General features: G+C 48.9%; 1 protein-coding gene across 1 annotated transcript in view; it reads left to right on the forward strand.

Annotated features, from left to right (window-relative positions):
* LOC108941949 (synaptotagmin-16-like) overlaps positions 1–25133 on the forward strand; it is a 64370-nt gene that overhangs the window by 30080 nt on the left and 9157 nt on the right. The window contains exons 2-4 of the mRNA XM_018764887.1: positions 7891–8070; positions 22622–22834; positions 23095–23324. Coding sequence (XP_018620403.1) covers positions 7891–8070; positions 22622–22834; positions 23095–23324 — 623 coding nt within the window. The remainder of the gene's footprint in view (positions 1–7890; positions 8071–22621; positions 22835–23094; positions 23325–25133) is intronic.

A 25133-nucleotide genomic window follows, 5' to 3' on the forward strand; every position in this document is an offset into this window, starting at 1 on the left:
ATCCGACAGACGTGCCCTAGCCACCATAGCCTGCGTTGCCTGAGGATGGTCTGCATGCTTGGCAATCCAGCCTGATTAAGGACGTCACTGTTAGTAACTTTGTCCTTCCACGAGATCTGGAGGATGCGTCTGAGGCAGCGCAGGTGGAATGTGTTCAATCTTTTCTCCTGGTGGGTATACAAAGTCCACGTTTGACTTCCGTAGAGCAGAACTCCAAGAACGCAAGCACAGTAAACTTTGATCTTAGTATGCCTGGAGAGCATGCCATTCATCCACACTCTCCTGCTGAGACTGGACAGAGTCGTGGCGGCTTTTCCTATTCTTTTATTGAGCTCAGGCTCCAGTGACATGGTATCTGTGATGGTCGACCCGAGGTAATTGAATGCGTGAACGACCTCAAGAGTGTAGTTGCCGATGGAGATTGATGGAGGTTGAGGGGTACTTTGACCCATAACATTGGTTTTCTCCAAGCTTATTTTGAGACCAAAGGCCTCAACTGTGCGAGAGAAGCAATCCATCAGCCTCTGAAGCTCTTCCTGTGTGTGTGACACCAGAGCAGCGTCATCAGCAAACAGCATATCACGGATGAAAACCTTTCGTACCTTCGACCGGGCCTTAAGCCTCGCGAGGTTAAACAGGTTCCCGTCACATCGGGTGTGTAGGTAAACCCCCTCTGTGGAATTTCCGAAGGCTTGCTTCAGCAGCACTGCGATGAAGATCCCAAAAAGAGTTGGAGCGAGCACGCATCCCTGCTTGAGACCACTTTTGATGCTAAAAGCGTCAGACGTTGATCCATTGAAGCGGACTGTGCCCTGCATATCAGCATGGAAGGATTGAATCAGCTTAAGTAGCTTAGGCGGACAGCCGATTTTGCCGAGAACCCGGAAAACCCCACTTCTGCTGATGGTATCAAACGCCTTGGTCAGATGGATGAAAGCGACGTACAAGGGTTTCCTTTGCTCTCTACACTTTTCCTGCAGCTGCCTCAAGGAGAAGATCATATCAACGGTTGATCGTCCGGCACGGAAGCCGCATTGTGATGCCGGGTAGATCCGCTCGGCAATTTTTTGAAGCCTTCTGAGGACAACTTGAGCAACAAGTTTCCCAGTAACACTGAGAAGTGAGATGCCACGGTAGTTGTTACAGTCACTTCGGTCTGCCTTGTTCTTGTAGAGAGTTACAATCGTGGCATCTCGCATATCCTGTGGTACCACACCTTCCTCCCAGCACTGACACAGTAACTCATGGAGAGGTTGCAGAAGAGTGTCTCACGCACACTTGATGACTTCTGGCGGTATGCCGTCCTGTCCTGGAGCTTTACCAGCAACTAGGTGGTTGATGGCGTTCTTGAGTTCCTCCACCGTGGGCAGGTCATCCAGCTCACTCATGAGTGGCAACTGTTCAATGGCTTCAAGAGCGGTGTCTGACACTGTGCTCTCGAGGTCATACAGTTCGGAGAAATATTCCAGCCAGTGCTCCATCTGTTTGGTTTTGTCGGTTATAATATCACCTGACTTGGACTTCAGAGGAGCTGTCTTATTCTGCCTGGGACCAATAGCTTGCTTGATGCCATCATACATCTCCCGGAGATGACCGAAGCTGGCATGGATCTGAATCTTGTTACACAAGTTGAGCCAGTAGTCGTTCGCACACCGCCTGGCTGTTCGCTGAACTTCTGCTCTGGCTGCTCTCAGCGCTCGCTTGGTGTTCTCGCAGGGTGATCGTTTGTGTTCCAGAAAGGCGGCACGTTTCTTCTCAACGGCTGGAATCATCATGTCAGAGTACTTCTCAAACCAATCGTTCACTTTTCTAGACTTCCTCCCAAAAACTGCCAAGGCCGTGTCACGAATTGTGTCCCTTAGGTGATCCCACTTCGAGATGACGCTTTCTGTAACGCATCTGGTGGGTAGCATTTTCTCAAGGCAGTCACGGAATATCTTTGCCGTCTCTACATGCAGTGCCTTGTTTCCATCGATGCGGGGATTCCCATAGGATTTCGAATGATGTAACTGCTTGGGCATCAGCTTAACTTGTGAACACACAAGCGAGTGATCCGTGTCACAGTCAGCGCTCTGGAAGCTGCGTGTAGTGATCACCTAGTGATCACCAAGTCCAGTTGGTGCCAGTGCTTCGAGCGTGGATGTCTCCAGGAAACCCTGTGCTGTGGTTTTGTGTTGAAGAAGGTGTTAGTAATGCACAGGTTGTGATATGTGCAGAGTTCCAGAAGGCGCTGTCCGTTTTCATTCATTTTTCCCACACCGAAATAGCCTAAGCATGAGGGCCAAGAATCCCGATTAGCTCCTACTCTTGCATTAAAATCACCCAGAAGGTATACTTGCTCATTTGCAGGTATGCGTTCCAGGACGGCATGGAGATCGTCGTAAAACCGGTCTTTTGTTTCGGGCGAAGCACCCAGGGTTGGTGCATAGGCGCTAACTAGGTGAGCACAGCCAGCACAGGTTTGTAGCTTGATGCAAAGTATCCATTCTGATCCACCCGGACATAGTTCCACCAGTTGCAAGAGACCGTTTCTGATAGCGAAACCCACCCCGTGTTCTCTTGGTTCACGGTCTGATTTTCCTTGCCAGAGATATGTGTAGTCAGCCTCCATAAGGGATCCTGACGCAGCTAGCCTTGTCTCCTGTAGTGCGGCAACGTCAACACGAACCCTCTTCAGTTCATTGTTGATTACGGCAGTCTTCCGTGCGTCACTCACATTTTGTATATTATCAGTCAGGCCAGTTAACATAGACCGTACATTCCAGCAGGCAAGCCTAAAGACCTCTCTCTTTTTCTTGGTTATCTTTTTGCCTGGTGCTTTAATTTCAGTCCACTTGTCGGGTTGAAAGCCTTTAGCCCCATGCACCCAGTGAGGCAGGTGAACTGTGGCGGGACAGCACCTTATTGGCCGGGGGCTCCCAGCTTGAGACGGGCGGTAGCTGTCCAGTGAGACACGATGATCTCTCCCACCGTTGGAGACAATCCCTGGCGTTCATTCTCTACGCCAATCGAGTAAGAACTTATAACCGGTATCTATTGTCTCCCGTGTTGTTTCGTTGGAGTGACCTCTCCAAGGCGCAAACCTGGGCAATGATTTCGGGGGTCCTGAGATGCCCAATCAACAGAACCCCCCCCTCGGCCGAGTTAGCATGTTCCAAAGGAGAGCAATGCAATACATTTGATGCCAGTCTGACTGCAGGAGCTGCAGGTAGGGTGTCAAGGACATCCATCTGCCTTCGGGGCTCCACTCCGGATTTTCTGTCTGGGTTTACTCCCATAGCATTACTGAGACCACCTTCTTGACCATTGGACCTTTCGTGGGTCTCATCCACTCAGTCTGCCGAAATCCATCTTCACATGCTTGGGTGAAGATCCCCTAACTCACCGAGGGTTTGAGGACCATCGGCTACCCTCACCTGGTTTAGCCGGCCTGTCGAAGCCGTTGCCCGGTGTGCGGCCGCTGTCACATGCAAACAGCTTACGGGGAGCTACAGGTGAGAGCCGAGCATCAGGTGGGGACCAAAGGTAGACAAACCGCCCTGAAGAGGGCGCGACATGTTCATCCACCAGAGGTGCTACCCCTCCCTGATACCCCATACACCCCAGGTCAGAAGTAGGATTTTATAATCAACTCTAAGTGTAACTGGGAACCAATGCAGTGATTTAAGTACTGGTGTAATATGGTCGTACTTCCTAGTTCTAGTGACAATTCTCGTAGCAGCATTTTGTACCAACTGTAATCTGGATAAAGTCTGGTATAGACAGGGTGATAATAAAGCATTACAATAGTCCAGTCTACTTCAAACAAAACCATGAACCAGTTTCTCAGAATCTTGTCTACACAGCATCACCTTAATTTTGCTATATTTCTCAACTGAAGGAAACACAACCTAGTCAGTGTAGCCACGTGAGACACAAATGAGAGTTTTCCATCCAACAAAACATCTAAGTCCTTAACACAATCTGTACTCTTGAAGCTTATACCATTAGTGGTAAAGATTGCTGTGATTTTGTCAAGAGTTTTGGCATCATCCCCATCATTCATATACAGCTGGAGGTGAGGCACAAATCTGCAACCTTCAGCTCAAGGCAGAAGCTCTAACTACTATGTTACCAGCCACCCCGACAGTGTGAAATACTCTACTTTTGCATCTATCTGACTCTTTTCTCAAAGAAACCTTACAATGTTGTTACTTAAAATTATTTATTCAATAATGCAGCTGGGTAATTTAACTGGAGCAATTTAGGGGTAGTACCTTTCTTAAGGGTACTACAGCTGGAGGTGGAATTCGAACCTGCAATCTTTGGGTCCACTACGCTACCAGCTGTACTATATAAATATTCCTAGATATCTAGGGTTGCTCTATGGAAATATTAAGTCATTGGGTGTCATGGAGGGGGATGCAAGGGTGCGGTGGTGGCACAGTGGGTTGGACCGGGTCCTGCTCTCTGATGGGTCTGGGGTTCGAGTCCTGCTTCAGGTGCCTTGCGATGGCCTGGTGTCCTGTCCTGTCCTGGGTGTGTCCCTTATGCCCTGTGTTGCCAGGTTGCGCTCTGGCTCTATGTGACAAGCAGTTCAGACAATGTGTGGGTGTCATGGTGGCACAGCAAGTAGTGCTGCTGTCTCACAAGGTGGGTTTGATTCCCTACTCAGTCTGTGTGGAGTTTGCATGTTTGCCCCATGTCTGTGTGGGTTTCCTCCCGTAGTCCAAAGACATGCAGTTCAGATTCATCCATGGTGTGTGAGTGACAGAGTGTTTTCCACTGATGTGTGGATGAGTGACCCATTGTAAGCTGTGTATCTACCATTGTAAGTCTCCTTGGTGAATAAGGCATGTGGGTTGATACACAGAGTTTATTGGAAGTTGCTTTGGAGAAAAGTGTCTGCTAAATGCATAAATGTAAATAACAAGATGGGATGATGAAAAACATGAAAATCTTTCATTGGTACCCTACTGTATATGTTTCACATTATTTGCTGAGAAAATCTCACTGTTGACAGCAGTAACCCTCTGTGTATTATATACCCCTGTCTGTTCCATATCCCTGTCTTCCATCCATCCATTTTCCTCCACTTATCTGGGACCGGGTCGCAGGGGCAGTAGTCCAAGCAGAGCCCCCCAGACTTCCTTGTCCCCGCACACCTCCTCCAGCTCCTCTGGGGGAACCCCAAGGCGTTCCCAGGCCAGCCGGGAGACGTAGTCTCTCCAATGTGTCCTGGGTCTGCCCCGAGGCCTCCTCCCAGTGGGACATGCCCGGAACACTTCCCCAGGGAGGCGTCCAGGAGGCATCCGGAACAGATGCCCGAGCCACCTCAACTGGCTCCTCTCAATGCGGAGGAGCAGCGGCTCTACTCCGAGCTCCTCCTGGGTGACTGAGCTCCTCATCCTATCCCTAAGGGTGCACCCAGCCACTCTGCGGAGGAAACTCATTTCTGCCGCTTGTATCCGCGATCTCATTCTTTCAGTCGTGATCCAGAGTTCATGACCATAGGTGAGGGTAGGAACGTAGATCGACCGGTAAATTGAGAGCTTCGCCTTACGACTCGGCTCCCTCTTCACCACAACATACCGGTACAATGACCGCATTACTGCGGACGCCGCACCGATCCGTCTGTCAACCTGCCGCTCCATTTTACCCTCACTCGTGAACAAGACCCCGAGATACTTAAACTCCTCCGCTTGAGGGAGGAGCTCCCCCCTAACCCGGAGGGGGCAATCCACCTTTTTCCGACTGAGAACCATGGCCTCGGATTTGGAGGTGCTGATTCTCATCCCCTCCGCTTCGCACTCGGCTGTAAACCTCTCCAGTGCACGCTGTAAGTCTTGATTCAATGAAGCCAACAGGACCACATCGTCCGCAAAAAGCAGAGACGAGATCCTGCGGCCACCAAAACAGACACCCTCCGTTCCGTGGCTGCGCCTAGAAATTCTGTCCATGAAGATAATGAACAGAATCGGTGACAAAGGGCAGCCCTGGCGGAGTCCAACATGCACCGGGAACAGGTCTGACTTACTGCCGGCAATGCGAACCAAGCTCCTGCTCTGGTCATACAGGGAACGAACAGCCCATAGCAGCGAGCCCTGAATCCCATTATCCCAAAGTACCTCCCACAGGATGCCACGAGGGACACGGCCGAATGCTTTCTCCAGGTCCACAAAACACATATGGACTGGTTGGGCAAACTCCTATGAACCCTCCAACACCCTAGTGAGGGTATAGAGCTGGTCCAGTGTTCCACGGCAAGGGCGAAAACCGCATTGCTCCTCCTGAATCCGAGGTTCGACTATCGGTCAGATTCTCCTCTCCAGTACCCTGGCATAGACTTTCCCAGGGAGGCTAAGGAGTGTGATCCCCCTGTAGTTGGAACACAATCTCCGGTCTTCCTTCTTAAAAAGAGGGACCACCACCCCGGTCTGCCGGTCCAGAGGCACCGTTCCCGAGCTCCACGCAATGCTGCAGAGGCGTGTCAGCCAAGACAGCCCCACACCATCCAGAGACTTGAGAAACTCGGGGCGGATCTCATCCACCCCTAGAGTCTTGCCACCGAGGAGTTTTTTGACTACCTCAGCAACTTCAGCCAGGGTAATGGACGAGTCCCCCTCCGAGTCCCAGGCCTCAGCTTCCTCTACGGAAGGCGTGTCGGAGGGATTGAGGAGATCCTCAAAGTACTCCTTCCACCGCCCGAGGACATCCTGAGTTGAGGTCAGCAGCGCACCACTTCCACTGTAAACAGTGTTTGTGGAACACTGCTTCCCCCCTCCAAGTCGCCAGACGGTTTGCCAGAATCTCTTTGAGGCCAACCGAAAGTCTTCCTCCATGGCCTCACTGAACTCTTCCCAAGCCCGAGTTTTTGCCGCGGGAACTGCCAGAGCCACGTTCCGCCTGGCCCGCCGGTACCTGTCAGCTGTTTCAGGAGTCCCATGAGTCAGCCAGGCCTGATAGAACTCCTTCTTCAGCTTGACAGCATCTCTTACCTCCGGTGTCCACCATCATGTTCGGGGATTGCCGCCGCAACAGGCACTGGAGATTTCATGGCCGCAGCTCCGAACCACCGCCCCGACAGTGGAGCGTCCTGTCTTCCATGGTCCTGTAATTGGATCTGGGAACTAGTACCAGTTTACATTTATTTGTTTAACTGACACCTGGGGGACACAGTGGTGCAGCAGGCTTGGCCTGTGCCTGCTCTTTGGTGAGTCTGGGGTTTGAGTCCTACTTGGGGTGCCTTATGGTAGACTGGCATCCTGTCCTGGGTATGTCCCCTCTCTCTCCAGGCCTACGCTCTGCATTGCTGGGCTAGGCTCCAGCTTGCCGTGACTCTGCTTGGGAAAAGCAATTTCAGTCCGTGTATGTGTAGCTGACAACTTTTTCCAAAGTAACTTCCAATGTTAAGGTTATACTTATTTACCCATTTATACAGCTGTGTAATTTTAAAGTACCTTGCTCAAAGGGCACTACAGCCAGAGGTAGGAATCAAACCTGCAACCTTATTGATCTAAAGTCAGTAGTACTAACCAGTACACTACCTGCTGTCCCCAGTTACAGCAGTGATATAATTTGGTTTTCGCTATTGTGTTCTTGCTGGCTTTTTTTGTGACATAAAAATTACTAATTTAAATACGGTTAATAAAAGGGTACTGTTTCAATTAAAAAAAAAAAAAAAACTCATTATTAACATGGGTTGTTAATTACTTCTTTTCCTGCTAGACACAATTTGCAGTGTCAATATGAATAAAACCACACTGTCTAAGAAATTTTACTTGGGAGTTTCTGGTTGTAAACAACAACTTTATCTCTCAGCTATGAGATGTTTTTGTGAAAGGTCAAACATAAATCCAAGTTATGTTTTATGTTCAGCTTGTCAATGTTTTGGTCTGTCTTCTCTGTCAGTCACCCCAGAGGCCATCGGCTTCTTGTCAGCAGTGGCTGTCTTCGTGGTACTGCTGGCAGTGCTTTTCCTGTTCATCAACAAGAAGCTCTGCTTCTCCACTGTTGGTGGTCTTCCCTGCCTGGAGCTACACGGAAAGGGGAGGCGTTCCCGGAGCAAAGGTGTGCCCCACCTAGGACTGGGTGAGTGCCAGGGCAACCACATCAGTGCTGGGTCAAGATATATTCGGAAGAATGACTCAAGAATGTGCTGAAATTAGGGCTGGGTGAATGGGTGAATGTCAGGAGAAGGGCATTAGTCAACAGAGTGAACATGCTCCAGGTGAGTGACAGAGACAGGATATCCATTGGTGGGAACAAGATGGGAGTCAGTACGGAGCATAGACACTCTGCTGGCTATCAGGGACTCAGTAAACTTTGAATGTGCACATTGCTCCCACATTGATTCATCAGAAACAGTATTATCTACCATTCAAGACTCTGTTAGCTTCAGACCATCATATCCTTACACTGGATAAGTGGTTGTTAATAATGGGTGGGTTCTGTTGTTCTTTTATTTCACTTTCTTAAAATGTTGTATTTAGCTTTTTCTGTTTTTTTATTGGATGGGTGTGGTGGCGCAGTGGGTTGGATCACAGTCCTGCTCTCCAGTGGGTCTGGGGTTCGAGTCCCGCTTGGGGTGCCTTGCGGTGGGCTGGCGTCCCGTCCAGGGTGTGTCCCCTCCCCCTCCGGCCTTATGCCCTGTGTTACCACGTAGGCTCCGGTTTCCCGCAACCCCGTATGGGACAAGCGGTTTCGAAAATGTGTGTTTTTTTATTGTTGTAATTTTTAACCTGTAATTTTTACATGTTGATAATTATTGTAAGCCGCTTCAGAGTTGTATAGGGGGTCATGGTGGCGCAGCGGGCTTGGCCAGGCTCTGTTCTCTGGCAGGTCTACAGTTCAAGTCCTGCTTGGGGTGTCATATGTTGAACTGGTATTCTGTGCTGAGTGTGTTCCTTGCACCCAGCATTGCTGGGTTAGGCTCCAGTTTGTGGCAAGCAGTTTTGGACAGTGTGTGTGCTTCAGAGCTGTTCTGCTGTGTTTTTCATTTAAAGCCGTTACTGTTATTACTTTAGGGGCAACTGATAGCATAGTGGTTAGAGTTGTTGACTTTGGAACTGAAAGTTATGAGATCAACTTTCATGTACTGTTGTAGTACCCTTGAACAAGGTAGTTACGCAAAATTTTCCAGTAAAATTACCCACCTGTACAAATGGGTAAGTAGTTGTTATTTTCTCTATGCTTTGGAGAAACTCATCTTTTAAATGTAATATCTCACTATGGTTGTAACCTCTCTTTGCTAAGCTAACTGTTAAGTGTCATTTGCAGTAAACCACTAAAGCCAAATCACAGCAATATTTTTAATGATACTGACTTTCAAGAGAGTCGTATACATTGCATCACTTGCTTTCCTTTGACTTTTCAGCCTTTGGCATTTTCTTTAAAATGTTTTTAAATAGAGATCCTTATTGTAGTACATGATAAGAAAGTCATAAGATTTCCAAGTTTCATGCAAGTTCAATGCACACACCTGTGAAACAACAAAAATATGGGTGGACTATCCCATCATCTTGTGTGTTACTCTACACCATCAACGTACATATTTTGAGCTGAATTTTCTTCTTCTTGTGACTTTAAGGCATTTCTTAAATGTGAGTTGGGAGCTCATGATGCAAATTATATGGTATAAGTTACATTTGCTTGTAAGTCCAAATTCTCATAAAAGGAACCTTTATAATACACGGAAAGCTATACTGCTAACTATATGCAAGAAAAATTAAATTCATTCAATTCAATTCAATTTATTTTTATAGAGCGCTTTTCTCATGCAGTGACACAGAGCGCTTTAACACAGGCATAACGCAAGAAAAACAGACACAAACAAAGAAGACAGTCGATTAATGGCTACCATAGTAAAGTACTTTTATAGATCTATAAGTATGCCTACTGGCCACTGGGGAAAGGAACAAAAACTCCCAACTGAAAGTTGAGGGAGAAAAAAACCTTTGGGGGTCCACGGGCCAGTGGTTGCCCACCCCTCCTGGGCATTCTAGATTAAGTAACAATTGTAAGCCAGTTTAACAGGTAATAATGATATTGTTGCTAAATGGTATCTTGGATCCCCAGCTCAACATGGAACATCTCATTCATCATGGCAGTTGGTCATCATCCTCAGTCAGCATGGGATTCGTCTGTTACCACCAGCCAGCCTCCCCAAGTCTTATGTAGCAAGGCAATGCTCAGCAAGAAGAAAGAACATAGTAATGTGTTACTTAAGTTAATTTGTTATGCACTGATATAATGGTGGTAAGAAACAACCAAGGCAACTGGAATTGCATTTCGAGGGGGAATGCCTGAGTGAACATGTAAGTCTTTAGTCGGGATTTGAAAAAAGAAATGGACGGGGCATTTCTGATAGTAACTGGTAGACTATTCCACAGTTTAGGTGCTCTGTAACTAAAGGTGTGACCTCCTACTGAGGTCTTATTGATCCTAGGTACTTTAAGGTAACCTGCATCTAATAAACGAAGATATCGTCCTGGGATATAAGAGTCAATAATCTCACAAAGGTAAGCTGGAGCAATGCCATGTATTGCCTTCTAGGTCAAAAGTAGAATTTTAAAATCAACTCTAAATGCGACTGGGAGCCAAAGCAATGATTTAAGTACCGGTGTTATATGGTAATACTTCCTAGTTCTTGTGACAATTGTCGCAGCAGCATTTTGTACCAACTGTAACCTGGATACAGTCTGGCATGGACAACCGAACAATAAAGCATTACAGTAGTCTAGCCTGCTTGAAACAAAAGCATGAACCATTCTAACTTTATTGCATGAGTTGATTCGTTGAACCATGGCGAGTTTCTTACAGTTCGAATAAGTTTAGTTTTTCGTGGAGCCACAGAGTCTAGGGTGAATTTTACCACCGAATTATAATCTAAAGCTATTTGATCAATATCTACGCTCGCTCCAAAATCTGAGTTTCTAATATAATCAACAATTTTAGCGGTATTATCGTCAATATGCCGCACGATTTTGGTCTTACTGTGGTTGGATGACACCGGCAGGTGTAGATCAAAGGTTAATAAGTAATGATCAGAAATAGCCTTGTTTAAAGGAATAATATTAACATGATGAACATATACGCCGTAAGTTATGACGAGATCAAGCGTATGGTTATGGGAATGAGTAGGACTGTTAACAACTTGAGTAAAACCGATGGAGTTTAAGAGATACATAAAACTATTGGCGAGAATATCTGACAACACGTCTATATGAATATTGAAATCACCCATCAGGATAATTTTGTCATGATTAATGAGTAAATCGGTTATGAAGTTGCTAAATTCCTCGAGAAAAGAGGAGTACGGTCCGGGTGGACAATAGATACACACACACACACACACATTTTCAGAACCGCTCGTCCCATACGGGGTCACGGGGAACCGGAGCCTACCCGGCAACACAGGGGGACAATAGATAAGTAATATAATTATACTGGGTTTTGACTTGAAATCTAGCTGTAGAACTTCAAATGAGGTGAAGTTATCATGATTTCTCTGTGTTATTTATAATGTATTATTGAAAAGAACGCCAATTCTACCTCCACGACGTACAGAACGAGGTTTATGGAAATAATCATATCCATCCTGAGCAGCTTTTATTAGCGGAATCATATCGGACTCACTGAGCCTGGTTTTGGTAAGAAAGTTTTGTTAAAAAACTTGACTTTGAAAAACTTTGAAAAACTAAGTTTTGGTAAAAAAAATATACTATTTTTGTATATTGGGTACTTTATATTTTTTAAATATTTTTTATCCCTTGCTCACATACTCTATCTTCTCATCTGTGTCTTGTCACTGTCATTCTGTCTGTGCTGTGGTAGTTCCTGTCACCAAGACAAATTCCTTGTATGTGCGAACATACTTGGCAATAAAGCTCGTTCTGATTCTGATTCTGATTCTGAAGAATATGATGCCAGAACTCACACAACACAAAAACCTGTCCCGGGATGTAACTACATATAATAGACATAATTTTTCCTTAATATGCATTGAAATGCAAAATTCTTTAATTTCTCTCTGTTGCAGTCAGGGAAGCGTTTCCGCTACCTAAAGGCCAATACAGAGAGGATGAAGAGGAGCGTCTTCCCTCAAGCTGTTCGGGCCCTCAAGCAATACAACACCTAGGACTAAATACCAGTCACCTTCAGGAACCACTCCACCTCTGCTATTCCATTTCATATACAAATTCAAACTGAACTACCTGCGCGATCTTGCACATTACATGCACTGTTGCACACAATATTGCACTACATCTTATGCTGCACAAATTTTTATAATTAGATACTTATATATTTTTGTCTTACATCTGCATAAATAGATTGTACTTTTTTTTTCTTTTCTTAGATTTTAGTACCTCTTATTTGTCTTTCTAGATTGTTATGTCGGGCAGCTATATAAAGCATTTCACTGCACGTCGTACTGTGTATGGTTGTGTATGTGACAAATAAAATTTGAATTTGAATTTCATATTGGACATGTATACAATAATGTCGCATTGGTATGGATGTTTTAAATGTAGGTTCTAGAGAGAAGGGGATGACAGTTTAAGTATTGATGCATCCTTTTTTTTACTGGAAATTAGATGACCAGACTATAAGTGGAGTCAGTCTGAGAAAAGGCCGGTTGTCTCCTGAGACTCCTAATTACATGGTGCCTCTAAGTGTAAAGTTTCAAAAGCCATTAATGCTGGAGCCATAGGATTTCAGCCTTGCGGAAGCAACAGAACGGAGGACTGTCCCTGAAGCCTGGGGACTCTAAAATGCATTTGCGTATGCTTGTACTCCCCTAGTTACGTACCACACCCTCTACATAAAACGTATAGAGGCAGATACAGTATAGAAGCAATATTTCCAAAAAATATGGGCTGGTTGCTCTTTGCTGGCTGCAGTTGTTGGCATTTTGCCTGAACCTAGGAGTTTCCAGGCAATGTAATTATTTGAATGCTTGTATTTCCAGTGTACATAAGTGACATGGTCAGAGGGCACATTGCCGTGCTAAAACCCACTGGTCCTGCATCGAAAAGTACCTGCTCATCGCAACCAATGTTCTTTCTAGTTCTATTTTAAAATTCTATTTTGAGTAGACACTGTTGTTACATAATGGATTTATGTAACAAAGATAACCAACTGCCATGATGGACAAGATGCACCTTACTGAACTGGGAAATCAAGCTACCATGCACCAACAATATCATTATTACTTGTAAACTGGCTATTTAATCTAGAATGCCCAGGGCTGGGCAGCCACTGGCACTTGGACTCCCAGAAGTTTTTTCTCCCTCGACTTTCAGTTGGGAGTTTTTGTTCCTTTCCTCCATGGCCAGTAGGCATACTTATAGCTCCGTAAAAGCATTGTATTATGATAGTCTGTAGTCAGCTGTCTTCTTTGTTTCTTTGTTCTGATGTATTTGTTTTTTTGGCTTATGCCTGTGTTAAAGTGCTCTGTGTCACTGCGTGAGAAGAGCACTCTAAAAATAAATTGAATTCAATTTAAACATATGTCACAGAAACTGCAACAATCATGACAATCTAACAATCTAAACTGAGTTCTATTAACCTCTTTAACTGATCCAAAAAAAAACTCCATATGTCAGGTTGGCTGTTTGAATTTTGCGCATGAAGTGAAGAGGGGAAGAGTGAGGAGGGGTGGGCCATGGTGAAAGCTGGACAAAGATGTGGCAATTCCATCTCCCTGTCACGTCCCCTGTAGCCGGCACATCAGCGACACCTGCCGTTTCCTAATGGGAACGGCAATAAAGAGGGAAGCCGAGGAAGCCCCGACGCGGAACCTTGTTTTGCCTCCTTGTTTCCCTGCGAGCCGTGTTACAGAGAACCTACTCCTACATCGACCCTTTGCCTGTATATTCCCGACCTTGTTCTTTGCCTAGCCCTTTGTACTACGTTTGCTGATCGCCTGACCCACACCTGCTCCTCGACTTTGCTTTTTGGATTCCGATTCGGCTTCATTTAACATTGGTACGAGAACTCTGCACTTGAGTCCGTCCTTGCTACGCGCAACCATGACAGAAGGTTCCACCTCCTACCAGGACTCAGCGGAGTATGCGCAACTGCGTACAGCGCTTGCCAAACAAGGCGACTTTTTGGGAGCGCAAGACCAGTCATTGCAGCGCCTACAAGAAAAGATCGAAGGATTGATCCAGGTTCTCTTGGCAAGAGGTATTCTCAAACCCGACTTCCAGTGTGCACCCGCGACTCCCGCTGAGCCTGCCCTGCCCACACCACCTGAGGCATCCGGGACGGTCCCAAGGATCGCGACCCCAGAGAGGTATGACGGTTCGCCCAATCAATGTCAGGACTTTCTGATGCAGTGCGAGTTGGTCTTTGAGTGTTCTCCTCGCATGTATCAGACGGACGCAGTTAAGATCGCTTTTGTCCTGTCCTTGTTGACCGGTCCAGCCCGGGCGTGGGCAGCCGCTGGGTGACGCACTCGCCCAAGAACTACCTATGCCACTTTTCACAAGAGGTTCGAAGCGGTTTTTGACCACCCGCACGCGGGGCGCGCGGCGGGTAATTGTCTCATGCATCTCACCCAGGGAAATAGAAGCATGGCTGAGTACGCTCTTGAGTTCAGACCCCTCGTGGCCAAGAGCGGATGGAACTCCCCTGCCCTCCTCACCTGTTTCTTCAACGGGCTGAACCCCTGGATCCAGGACGAGCTCACGTACAGGGGTGAGGATGGGGACTTCGATCGGTTTGTAGAGACAGCCATCGCCATTGACAACCTTGGCAGGAGTCGACAACCCTGGGGAGACCAGACCCTCCCCCCGGGGGCCGGCCCAGAGGAGGACCGGCTCAGGAGAGAAGAAAAGAGATGGCGCCTGGTGGGGAGACTGTGTCTCTATTGCGGGTCCCAGGAGCATCTCCGTGCCGCATGCCCAGTGCGACCACCTCAAGGGACCTCCACAGACACGAAGGCGAGTCCAGGGGAGCACCGGGGACAGTTGCAGCTGCCAGTGAGTATTTCCTGGGGGGCAAGCCGGGTGCAGGCAAGTGCCCTCATAGATTCCGGAGCCGCGGGCCGTTTTATGGATGTGGGCTTTGCCAAAACACACCATGTCCCTCTTAAAACTTGTGAAGTCACCCTGAGCATGAAAGCCCTGGATGGTCAACCCTTGGGTGATGGGGTGGTTGATACCTGGACGGTACCTCTCCTGCTCGAAACAGGCACGTGTCACCACGAGAGACTTACCTTCTTTCTGCTCCGAGCTCCAGACACCCCGATCATTCTAGGTTACCCCTGGTTGGCACGTCATGACCCGGTCTTCAGATGGAGTACCAATGAGCTGGTCTCTTGGGGAGGGTCCTGTCGCTCGTCTTGCCTCACCCTTCCTTGTCGGACCACGTCGGTGGAAGGGGTAGATGGCCTTCCTCCACCGGTCATACCCCTGGACTACGACGATCTACGAGAGGTCTTCAGTAAGGTCCGCGCCGCCGAACTGCCTCCTCTTACCAGGTACCACACCACCTCGGGGTCGGGTGTATCCCCTGTCGTTGCCGGAACAACGGGTCATGCAGGAGTACATCAGGGAGGCCCTCGAGGCTGGGATGATCCGGCCCTCGACGTCACCGGCGGCAGCAGGGTTCTTCTTTATCAGTAAGAAGGACGGGGGACTAAGGCCGTGCATAGATTACCAGGGGTTGAACGCCATAACCATCAAATACCCACACCCACTACCGTTGATCACCTCGGCCCTGGAAGGTATTCATGGGTCGACCTGGTTTACTAAATTAGACCTCCGCAATGCGTATAACCTTATTCGGATCCGTGAGGGGGATGAATGGAAGACGGCCTTCTCCACTACACTAGGTCACTATGAGTACAGGGTCATGCCTTTTGGCCTAGCTAATGCCCCCTCGGTATCCCAGGCTTTTCTGAACCATGTGTTGGGCGATTTCCTTAACTACTGCGTCATCGTCTACCTTGACGATATATTGATCTACTCAAGGACCGGAGAGCAGCATATCCAACAGGTCCGGGCGGTCCTCAGGCGGCTCCTGCAACATCGTCTGTATGTCAAGGCAGAGAAGTGCGAGTTCCACCAACGCCAAGTCTCCTTCCTGGGTTACGTCCTGAGCCAGGAGGGAGTCTCCATGGACCCCAGGAAGGTGGGTGCCGTGACCTCCTGGCCTCGACCCACCACGGTAAGGGCGCTCCAGCGCTTCCTTGGGTTTGCAAATTTCTACCGTCGCTTCATACGAAATTTTAGCACAGTAGCCGCACCCGTTACCGCACTACCTGCTAGCAAGGACCGAAGACTTCCTTGGGGGGCGGAGGCAGAGAGGGCTTTCCAGGATTTAAAGAAACGGTTCACCTCCGCCCCAGTGCTGAAATAGCTGGACCCTTCCTTGCCGTTTGTGGTGGAGGTCAATGCCTCCTCCGTAGGGGTGGGTGCAGTCCTGTCCCAGAGGCAAGGGGACCCTTCGAAGTTGTACCCCTGTGCCTTCTTCTCCAGGAAGATGACCCCTGCCGAACGTAATTATGACATTGGGAACCGGGAACTCCTTGCTATCAAGCTCGCGCTTGAGGAGTGGCGTCACTGGCTGGAGGGTGCTGTCCATCCCTTTGTGGTACTCACGGACCACCGAAACCTTGAATACCATGAGGCCGCAAAAAGGTTGAACTCCCGTCAAGCCCGATGGGCCCTGTTCTTCACCCGTTTTCACTTTACTGTTTCCTATCGCCCAGGTACTAAGAATAGGAAAGCCGATGCTTTGTCGCGGATTCATGACCCAGAACCGATGCCTCCAAAACCAGAGGAGATCCTACCGCAGGGATGTGTGGTGGGTCCGGTCCACTGGCAACTCCTCCAAGACATCCAAGAAGCCCAGGACAGCGAGCCAGAACCGCCCGGGAGACCAGCAGGCCGTGTGTACGTACCCATTTCCTTCCACACAGCAGTGATGAAATGGGCCCATGAGGCTCCAGAGGCGGGGCATCCCGGGATTCGACGTACCCTCTCCCTGGTACAAGGATGGTTCTGGTGGCCTTCACTGTCCGATGACTTCAGGGACTTCGTCCAGTTCTGCACCACCTGCGCTCAAACCAGGACCGTACCCGAAAAGGCGGCTGGTCTCCTACAACCCTTGCCTACGCCGACCCGACCCTGGACCCATGTAGCGCTGGACTTCCTGGTGGACCTACCGGTCTCAGAGGGTAAGTCCGTGATCCTCTCTGTCATAGACCGTTTCTCCAAAGCCTGTAGACTGGTTCCCCTTCCGAAGCTGCCTACAGCTCTCGAGGCATCGGAGATCTTGTTCGAGCAAGTATTTAAACTATACGGACTCCCCGAAGACATTGTTTCAGATTGAGGGCCCCAATTCACCTCTCGGGTGTGGAAGGCCTTTTGGGACCGGCTCGGAGTAACGGTCAGCCTTACATCTGGATACCACCTGCAGGCCAACGGCCAAGCAGAACGCTTACAGCAGGATGTATCAAGGTTTCTCCAAGCCTACTGTTCCCAAAGACTGCACCAATGGGCTCGCTACCTGGCCTGGGCAGAGTATGCCCACAACTCCGCGCCTCATACATCCACAGGTATGTCGCCCTTCCAGTGTGTGTTAGGCTACCAACCTGTCCTGTTCCCTAGAGAGACCACTCCAAGTCCTGTTCAGGCCGTGGAAACGTGGCACAACGAGAGCGCCCGCGTATGGAGGACGGTCCGGTCCCACCTGCTCTGCAGTGCGGAACGCCACAAACGTCAGGCGGACCGGCACCGGCGTACCCTATCGTTCTTGCCCGGGCAAAGAGTTTGGCTCTCCACCCGAGACCTTAACCTGAAGGTCCCCTGAAAGAAACTCGGGGCCCGCTACATCAGCCCCTTCAAGATAGTGCGTCGCGTCACCCCGGTTACTTACCGCCTTCAGTTGCCTCCTGACCTCCGAGTACACCCTACGTTCCATGTCTCTCTCCTGAAACCAGTAGGGTTGTCCTTGCATCAGCCACCAGTAGACACCACACCACCACCGCCGGCGCTACCCCTCGCGGGGGACGATACCTATTTGGTTCGGGCCCTGCTGAACTCGCGCCGATGGAGAGGTCGGTTGCAATATCTGGTGGACTGGGAGGGGTACGGCGCAGAGGAGCGTTCCTGGGTAGCCGCCTCGGACATCCTGGACCCCGACTTGATTTCCGCCTTCCACAGGGACCATCCAGAGTGCCCGGCCCCGCGCCCCCGGGGGCGTCCTCCTTCTCGGCCCAGGGCGTCCGGGGCCGCCCGTGGAGGGGGGGGGTACTGTCACGTCCCCCGCAGCCAGCACATCGGCGACACCTGCCGTTTCCTAATGGGAACGGCAATAAAGAGGGAAGCCGAGGAAGCCCCAACGCGGAACCTTGTTTTGCCTCCTTGTTTCCCTGCGAGCCGTGTTACAGAGAACCTACTCCTACATCGACCCTTTGCCTGTATATTCCCGACCTTGTTCTTTGCCTAGCCCTTTGTACTACGTTTGCTGATCGCCTGACCCACGCCTGCTCCTCGACTTTGCTTTTTGGATTCCGATTCGGCTTCATTTAACATCGGTACGAGAACTCTGCACTTGAGTCCGTCCTTGCTACGCGCAACCATGACACTCCCTACCTGAAGGACAGAAAGTTACGATGCTGCTGTTCTTACATGAAGCCACCATGAGAAATCCTTACAAAGTTAGGCAGTTTCATTATATAGTGTGCTTCCATTAATCAATCAATTTTCATTCACTGGGGTCAAGATCTTTTTCTGGATCGGGGCCTTGTCATGGCGGAAGGGCTTGCGTGATCTAGGGATCTCCAGAACTATATCGTCAGGAGCAGTATGCTCCTGGTAAGGTCTCCCATGGCAACCAGGTCTGGAGTGAAGATCCTAACTAACATGATCCAAAAAACCCCTATGGCAATTGTAAACAAGAGAACTTTTACTCTGCCCGGAATAGGGTCACCAGGACCTACCCCTGAAGCCAGGCCTGAGGGTAGTGTTCCTTGGCAAGCACCTGGTGGCCGGGCAGCACATGTAATTCGACCGGGCTCAGCCCGAAAAGGCAACGTCGGGGAGCCATGTGGGCCCGAAAAGGCAACGTCCAACATGGGGGTTGGGTGCGATGCTTTTCAAGGCAGCAGGAGAGGGCAGGGTGACGCTTGGCGTTGTGGCCCCTCGCTGCAGAGATTGGCTCTTGGCACGTGAAATGTAACCTCACTGGGAAGGGAAGGAGCCAGAACTAGTGCAGGATACCAACTAGATATAGTTGGCTACATCTCCACTCACAGTGTTGGCTCTGGAACCAAACTCCTCGATAGGGGGTGGTCTCTCTCCTACTCAGGAGTTGCATAAGGTGAAAGGCGTTGGGGGGTGTGGGGATACTCACAAGCTCCTGGTTGGCTGCCATACAGTTGGAGTTTATCCCGGTGCATGAGAGGATCACTTCAATGCAAAGAGGAAAACTTTGACTGCTGTGCATGCTGATGCACCAAACAGCAGTTCAGAGTTTTTGACCTTCTTGGAGAGAGTGGGTGGGGTTCTGGACAGGGACCCACCTACAGACTTCATAGTCCTGCTAGGGGACTTCAACGCTCACACTGGCAATTACTGGGAAATCTGAGCAGGGTGACTGGGAAGAACAGCTTGCCGGATCTAAACCCGAAGGGTGAAATGTTATTGGAGTTCTGTGCTAGTCATGGTTTATCCATAACAAACACCATGTTCGAATACAAGGATGCTCATAAGTGCACTTTGTACCAGAGCTCCTTGGGCCAAAGGTCAATGATCGACTCTGTAGTCGTTTCATCTGACTTGAGACCACATGTTCTGGACACTCGGGTTAAGAGAGGTGCTGAGCTGGCAATTGATCACCATCTGGTGGTGAGTTGGATCAGATGGTGGGGAAAACTGACAAACAGACCCAGTAGCACCAAGCGCATAGTGAGGGTGTGCTGGGAACGACTGTCAGAGGACCCTGTCAGGAATGATTTTTAACTCGCACCACCGGGAGAGCTCCTCCCATGTCCTGGATGAGGAAGGGGACATGGAGTCTGAATAGACCCTGTTCAAAACCTCTACTGTGGAAACAGCCAAGCACAGCTGTGGCCAAGAGCTTAGCAGCAACCCAAGAACCCACTGGTGGACACTGGTGGTGAGGGATGCCGTCAAGCTGAAAAAGGAGGCCTTTAGGGCCTGGTTGGCTCTGGGGACTCCTGACTCAGCAGGTACCGGCAGGCAAAAAGGTGGCAGCGGCTGCGGTTGCGGAAGCAAAATCCAGAGCATGGGAGGAGTTTGGAGAGGCTATGGAAAATGACTATCGATTGGCCTCAAAGAGGTTCTGGAGAACCATCCGGTGGCTCAGGAGGGGTCGGAGAAACTTCGCTCAAGCTGTGCTTAGCAAAGGTGGAGAAACTCTGACCTCAAATGAGGACACTCTCAGGAAGTGGAAGGAACACTTTGGAAAAACTCTTAAACCCGAGAGATATGCCTCCCTTACAGGAGTCAGGGCCAGAGGCTTCCGGGGTATCAGAGTCATTGCCCTGGTGGAAGTCACTGAGGTAGTTGGAAAGCTCCACAGTGGCAAAGCACCAGGGGTGGATGAGATTTGCCCAGAATTGCTTCAGGCCCTGGATGTTGTAGGGCTTGTCATGGCTGACACGCCTCTGCAATGTTGCATGGACCTTGGGGACAGTGCCCTTGGATTGGTAAACCAGGGTGATGGTCCCTATCCTTAAGAAAGGGGACCGGAGAGTGTGTGCCAACTATTGGGGTATCACACTTCTCAGCCTCCCTGGGAAAGTCTATGCCAGGGTGCTGAAAAGGACACTTCGGCCGATAGTTGAACCTCGGATTGAAGAGGAACAATGCGGATTCCATCCTGGCAGTGAAACAGTGGATCAGCTTTTTACCTTCTCACAGATAATTGAGGCGGCATGGGAGTTCGCTAATCCACTCTACATGTGTTTTGTGGACTTGGAGAAGACCTATGACAGTGTCCCCCGAGAATTCTGTGGGAGGTGCTTTGGGAGTATGGGGTGCCAGGGCCACTACTGTGGGCCATTCGGTTTCTGTACGCATGGAGCAAGAGCTGTGTCTGCATACTTGGCATTAAGTCAAGGTCGTTCAATGTGGGTGTTGGACTTCACCAAGATTGTGCTGTGTCCCCACTCCTGTTTGTGGTTTTCATGGACAGGATATCAAGGTGCAGCCGAGGTCAGGAGGGCGTTCTATGTGAGAGTTGGAAGGTGATGTCTCTGTTTTTTGCGGATGATGTTGTCCTTTTGGTGCCATCACATGGATGCCTCCAGCACACACTGGAACGGTTTGCAACTGAGTGTGAAGCAGTTGGTATGAGGATCAACACCTCCAAGTCTGAGTCCATGGTTCTCTCACGGAAACGGGTGGCATGCTCCCTCCAGATAAGGGTAGAGAACTTGCCCCAGGTGGAAAAGTTTAAGTATCTTGGGGTCTTGTTCACAAGTGAGGGAAAAGGGAGCATGAGATCGGCTGCAGACTGTGAGCAGCGGCAGCAGTAATGCAGTCGCTGTACCAGACTGCAGTGGTGAAGGGGGAGCTGAGCCATAAGACAAAGCTTGCTATTTATCAGTCGGTCTATGCCCCCACCCTCACCTATGGCCATGAACTCTGGGTAATGACCGAAAGCATAAGATCACAGATAGAAGCGGCTGAAATGAGTTTTCTCCACAGGGTGTTGGGATTCACTCTTCATGACAGGGTGAGGTGTTCAGACATCCGGGAGGAACTCAGAGTAGAGCTGCTACTCCTCCACATTGAGAAGAGCCAGTTGAGGTGGTTCGGGCATCTGGTATGAATGCTCCTTGAGCGCCTCCCTTTGGAGGTATACCAGACACGGCCAACTGGGACGAGACCCCAAGGTCGGCTTAGGATCTGCTGGAGGGATTATATCTCCCAGTTGGCCTGGGAACGGCTGAGGATCCCAGGGTTGAGCTGGAGGAAGTTGCAAGGAACAGGGATGTCTGGGCCTCTCTGCTCTCCTTCTTGCCACCGTGACCTTAGAAGGACAAGCAGACATGAAAATGGATGGATGGATGGATGGATGGAGTCAAGGTTCCAGCAATCTGGAGACTATCACAGAATGACTAGGCTGGGGCAGAGTACACTCTGGGTGGGATACCAGTCCATCACATGGGCCTATAGTGTTCTTTTTATTTTTCTCTTTAAATTGGTTTGTTTTTTGCTGATGGGGGGCGCGGTGGCGCAGTGGGTTGGACCACGGTCCTGCTCTCTGGTGGGTCTGGGGTTCGAGTCCCGCTTGGGGTGCCTTGCGATGGACTGGCGTCCCATCCTGGGTGTGTCCCCTCCTCCTCTGGCCTTACGCCCTGTGTTGCCGGGTAGGCTCCGGTTCCCCGTGACCCCGTATGGGACAAGCGGTTCTGAAAATGTGTGTGTGTGTGTGTGTTTTTTGCTGCAAGTCAGGTTTAATTGTTAGATTGGTAATTAGACTACTATGATTCCTATTTCAAACCCAAATATCAGTTCAGTCTATCACTGAAACCATTGTCCTTTCTTTTTCTTTTTCCTGTGGCTACACTTGTTGATCACACTGTCATATCTGTTGTGTGTGAATAACTGTGCATATGTACATGTGTATATTATTGCACCACTGTGCACACTCATAGTGGACAGCTACGGTGAGGATGATGACCGCTCCACGTCATCGGACAGCGGGGACGAGGTCATGAAGCAGTTTAAGATCTCTGTCTCACGCTCTCAGAGCTTCCATATGGCCAAAGCCAAAAAAGACCAGATGGCAGCAATCCAGGACTGTCATAGACACACATCCCTGCTCTCTGACCAGGGAGGCAATGACAACGAATCCTCTGGCAATGAAGGTACCCAATTGTTTCGGTACAATGCTGTAAAATTACAGTGAAGATTCAGCTCTCTTTAGTAACATTTGCAGCAATTATAGAACCTCTTCTAGAAATGTTTTTATAATCATAGATGGTTAAAAAATAGATATGTATCATTCCATTTATATTGGATTGTATGACATTTCTGTACCATTTTAATGTATCATTCTCAGAAGTAATTTTAAAAAAAAGAATAGAAATATAAGTGGAGGAAAACTGGACCAAATATTCTACTCTAGCAGGGAGTCGCAGGTCTGGGCCGGGTCTCCAGGATAGCCAAATCTGTTGGGATGATCAGCAGGAAGTTATTAGAACTAGAGACTCTGTAGAAGGCCTGGAACTTGTGGTATGTCAGACCTCTGCAAGTAACAAGGGAAGCTTCTGTCAACGGGAGATGGAGACAGCCATGGACAACTTGGGTTATGATGACAGCGAAGCATCTGAGAGCATCCCAACCTGGAACACAGAGGTACAGTTATGTATTATTATAATGCTACGCATTTACTCTGAAGAATTATGAATGTTGCAGGAGGCTTCAGTGTTTTTCATAGGTGCTATTTAACTGTTTAGCAACTATATTACATTTACGTTTATTCATTTAGAAGATTCTTTTCTCCAAAGCGACGTACATCTCATAGAAAACACAATTTGTGGATTATATTAGGAGAAAGAGCCATAGCTGCAGACATGTGATTCTTAAGTACAGTTAGTTTGTTTCTTTCCACCATATGCACCAATGTTCATCATATGAGTAGCTGCATAAAATTTAGAATATTGACGATTCCTGATCACCTTCCTACTAATTTTTCCTACTAATTTCCATGAAAAGATGTCCGACAGGCAAGCAGCGATGCGCGCGGAAATGTCTGATGCTCAAGGTGGAAAGGAGAGGAAGAGCTGGATATCATAAGCGTAGCAGTGGTATTTGAATGCATGGAAGGTAATAACAGGGCCAAGGGAGGAGGTGTAGATCGAAAAGAGCAGAGAGCCCAGTACCAAGCCCTGCGAGACACCAGTTGAAAGAGGCAGAGGAGAAGAACGGGAGCCCTACCGGACCACTTGATAGGATCTGTCAGATAGGTAAGACCTGAACCATCTTAGTGCCGTTCCTTCGATCCCAAGCTGACTAAGAGAGTAGAGTAGAATTTGTTAGTTGCCAGTGTCAAATGCTGCAGACGGGTCGAGGAGGATGAGGGCAGAGGAGAGTGAGGCCACTCTAGCCAACTGGAGAGCATCAGACACTGCCAGGACTGCTGTCTCTGTGGAGTGACCAGCTTTGAATCCAGACTGATATCCATTGAGGAGATGGTTCTGGGTGAGGAATTCACATAGTTGATTACAGGCTGCCTGTTCTAGAGTTTTAGACAGGAAATAGGGGAGGTAGATTAGCCTGTAGTTTTGGACTGAGTTGAGATCCAGGGAGGGTTTCTTTACCAGAGGTGAAATGAGAGCAGTTTTGAAGGCAGATAGGAAGCAGCCAGAGGAGAGCAAGGAGTAGATGATCTTAGAGATGAAGGTGGAGAGATGGTCTGTAGGAGTGACGATGGGCTCACACCAAGCAGGCAGGTGGTGGCTCTGTGTGATATCAGAAAGTTGGAGATTTCAGATTCTGAGAGTGGCTTGAATTTGGAGAGCGTGACTTTGCAGGGAGGTCCAGTGTGAACAGGGTAGGGTGATGTTGAGAACTTGTCCGTGATCTCATTGACTTTGTCTCTGAAAAACAAAGCAAAGTCATCAGCAGTGACAGAAGAAGGAGGAGGGGGCAGCAGAGGATACAGTAGGGATGAGAAGGTGGCAAAGGGTCTCTGTGGTTGTTTAGTTGTAGACTGTATTTTGTTGTGGAAGAAGGTTTTAGCTGAGGATACGGCAGAGTGAAAAGTAGCTAAGAGTATATTTTAACTTTTTTTTTAATATTTATGTTCGAGTCGAGCTTTATTGCCATTCCACTACATGTGTGGACATACAGTGGGACGAAATGTCGTGTCTCGCAGGACCACAGTGCTGTGTAAATAAGCATAAATATAAACATACAACACTAGACATAAATCTAAAATTAGGGCAAATATACACACACACACACACACACACACACACATTTTCAGAACCGCTCGTCCCTTATGGGGTCACGGGGAACCGGAGCCAACCCGGTAACACAGGGCGTAAGGCCGGAGGGGGAAGGGGACACACCCAGGACGGGACGCCAGTCCGGCACAAGGCACCCCAAGCGGGACTCGAACCCCAGACCCACCGGAGAGTAGGACTGCGGTCCAACCCACTG

This window comes from Scleropages formosus, chromosome 21 (assembly GCF_900964775.1).
Source record: "Scleropages formosus chromosome 21, fSclFor1.1, whole genome shotgun sequence".
Taxonomy (NCBI): Eukaryota; Metazoa; Chordata; class Actinopteri; order Osteoglossiformes; family Osteoglossidae; genus Scleropages; species Scleropages formosus.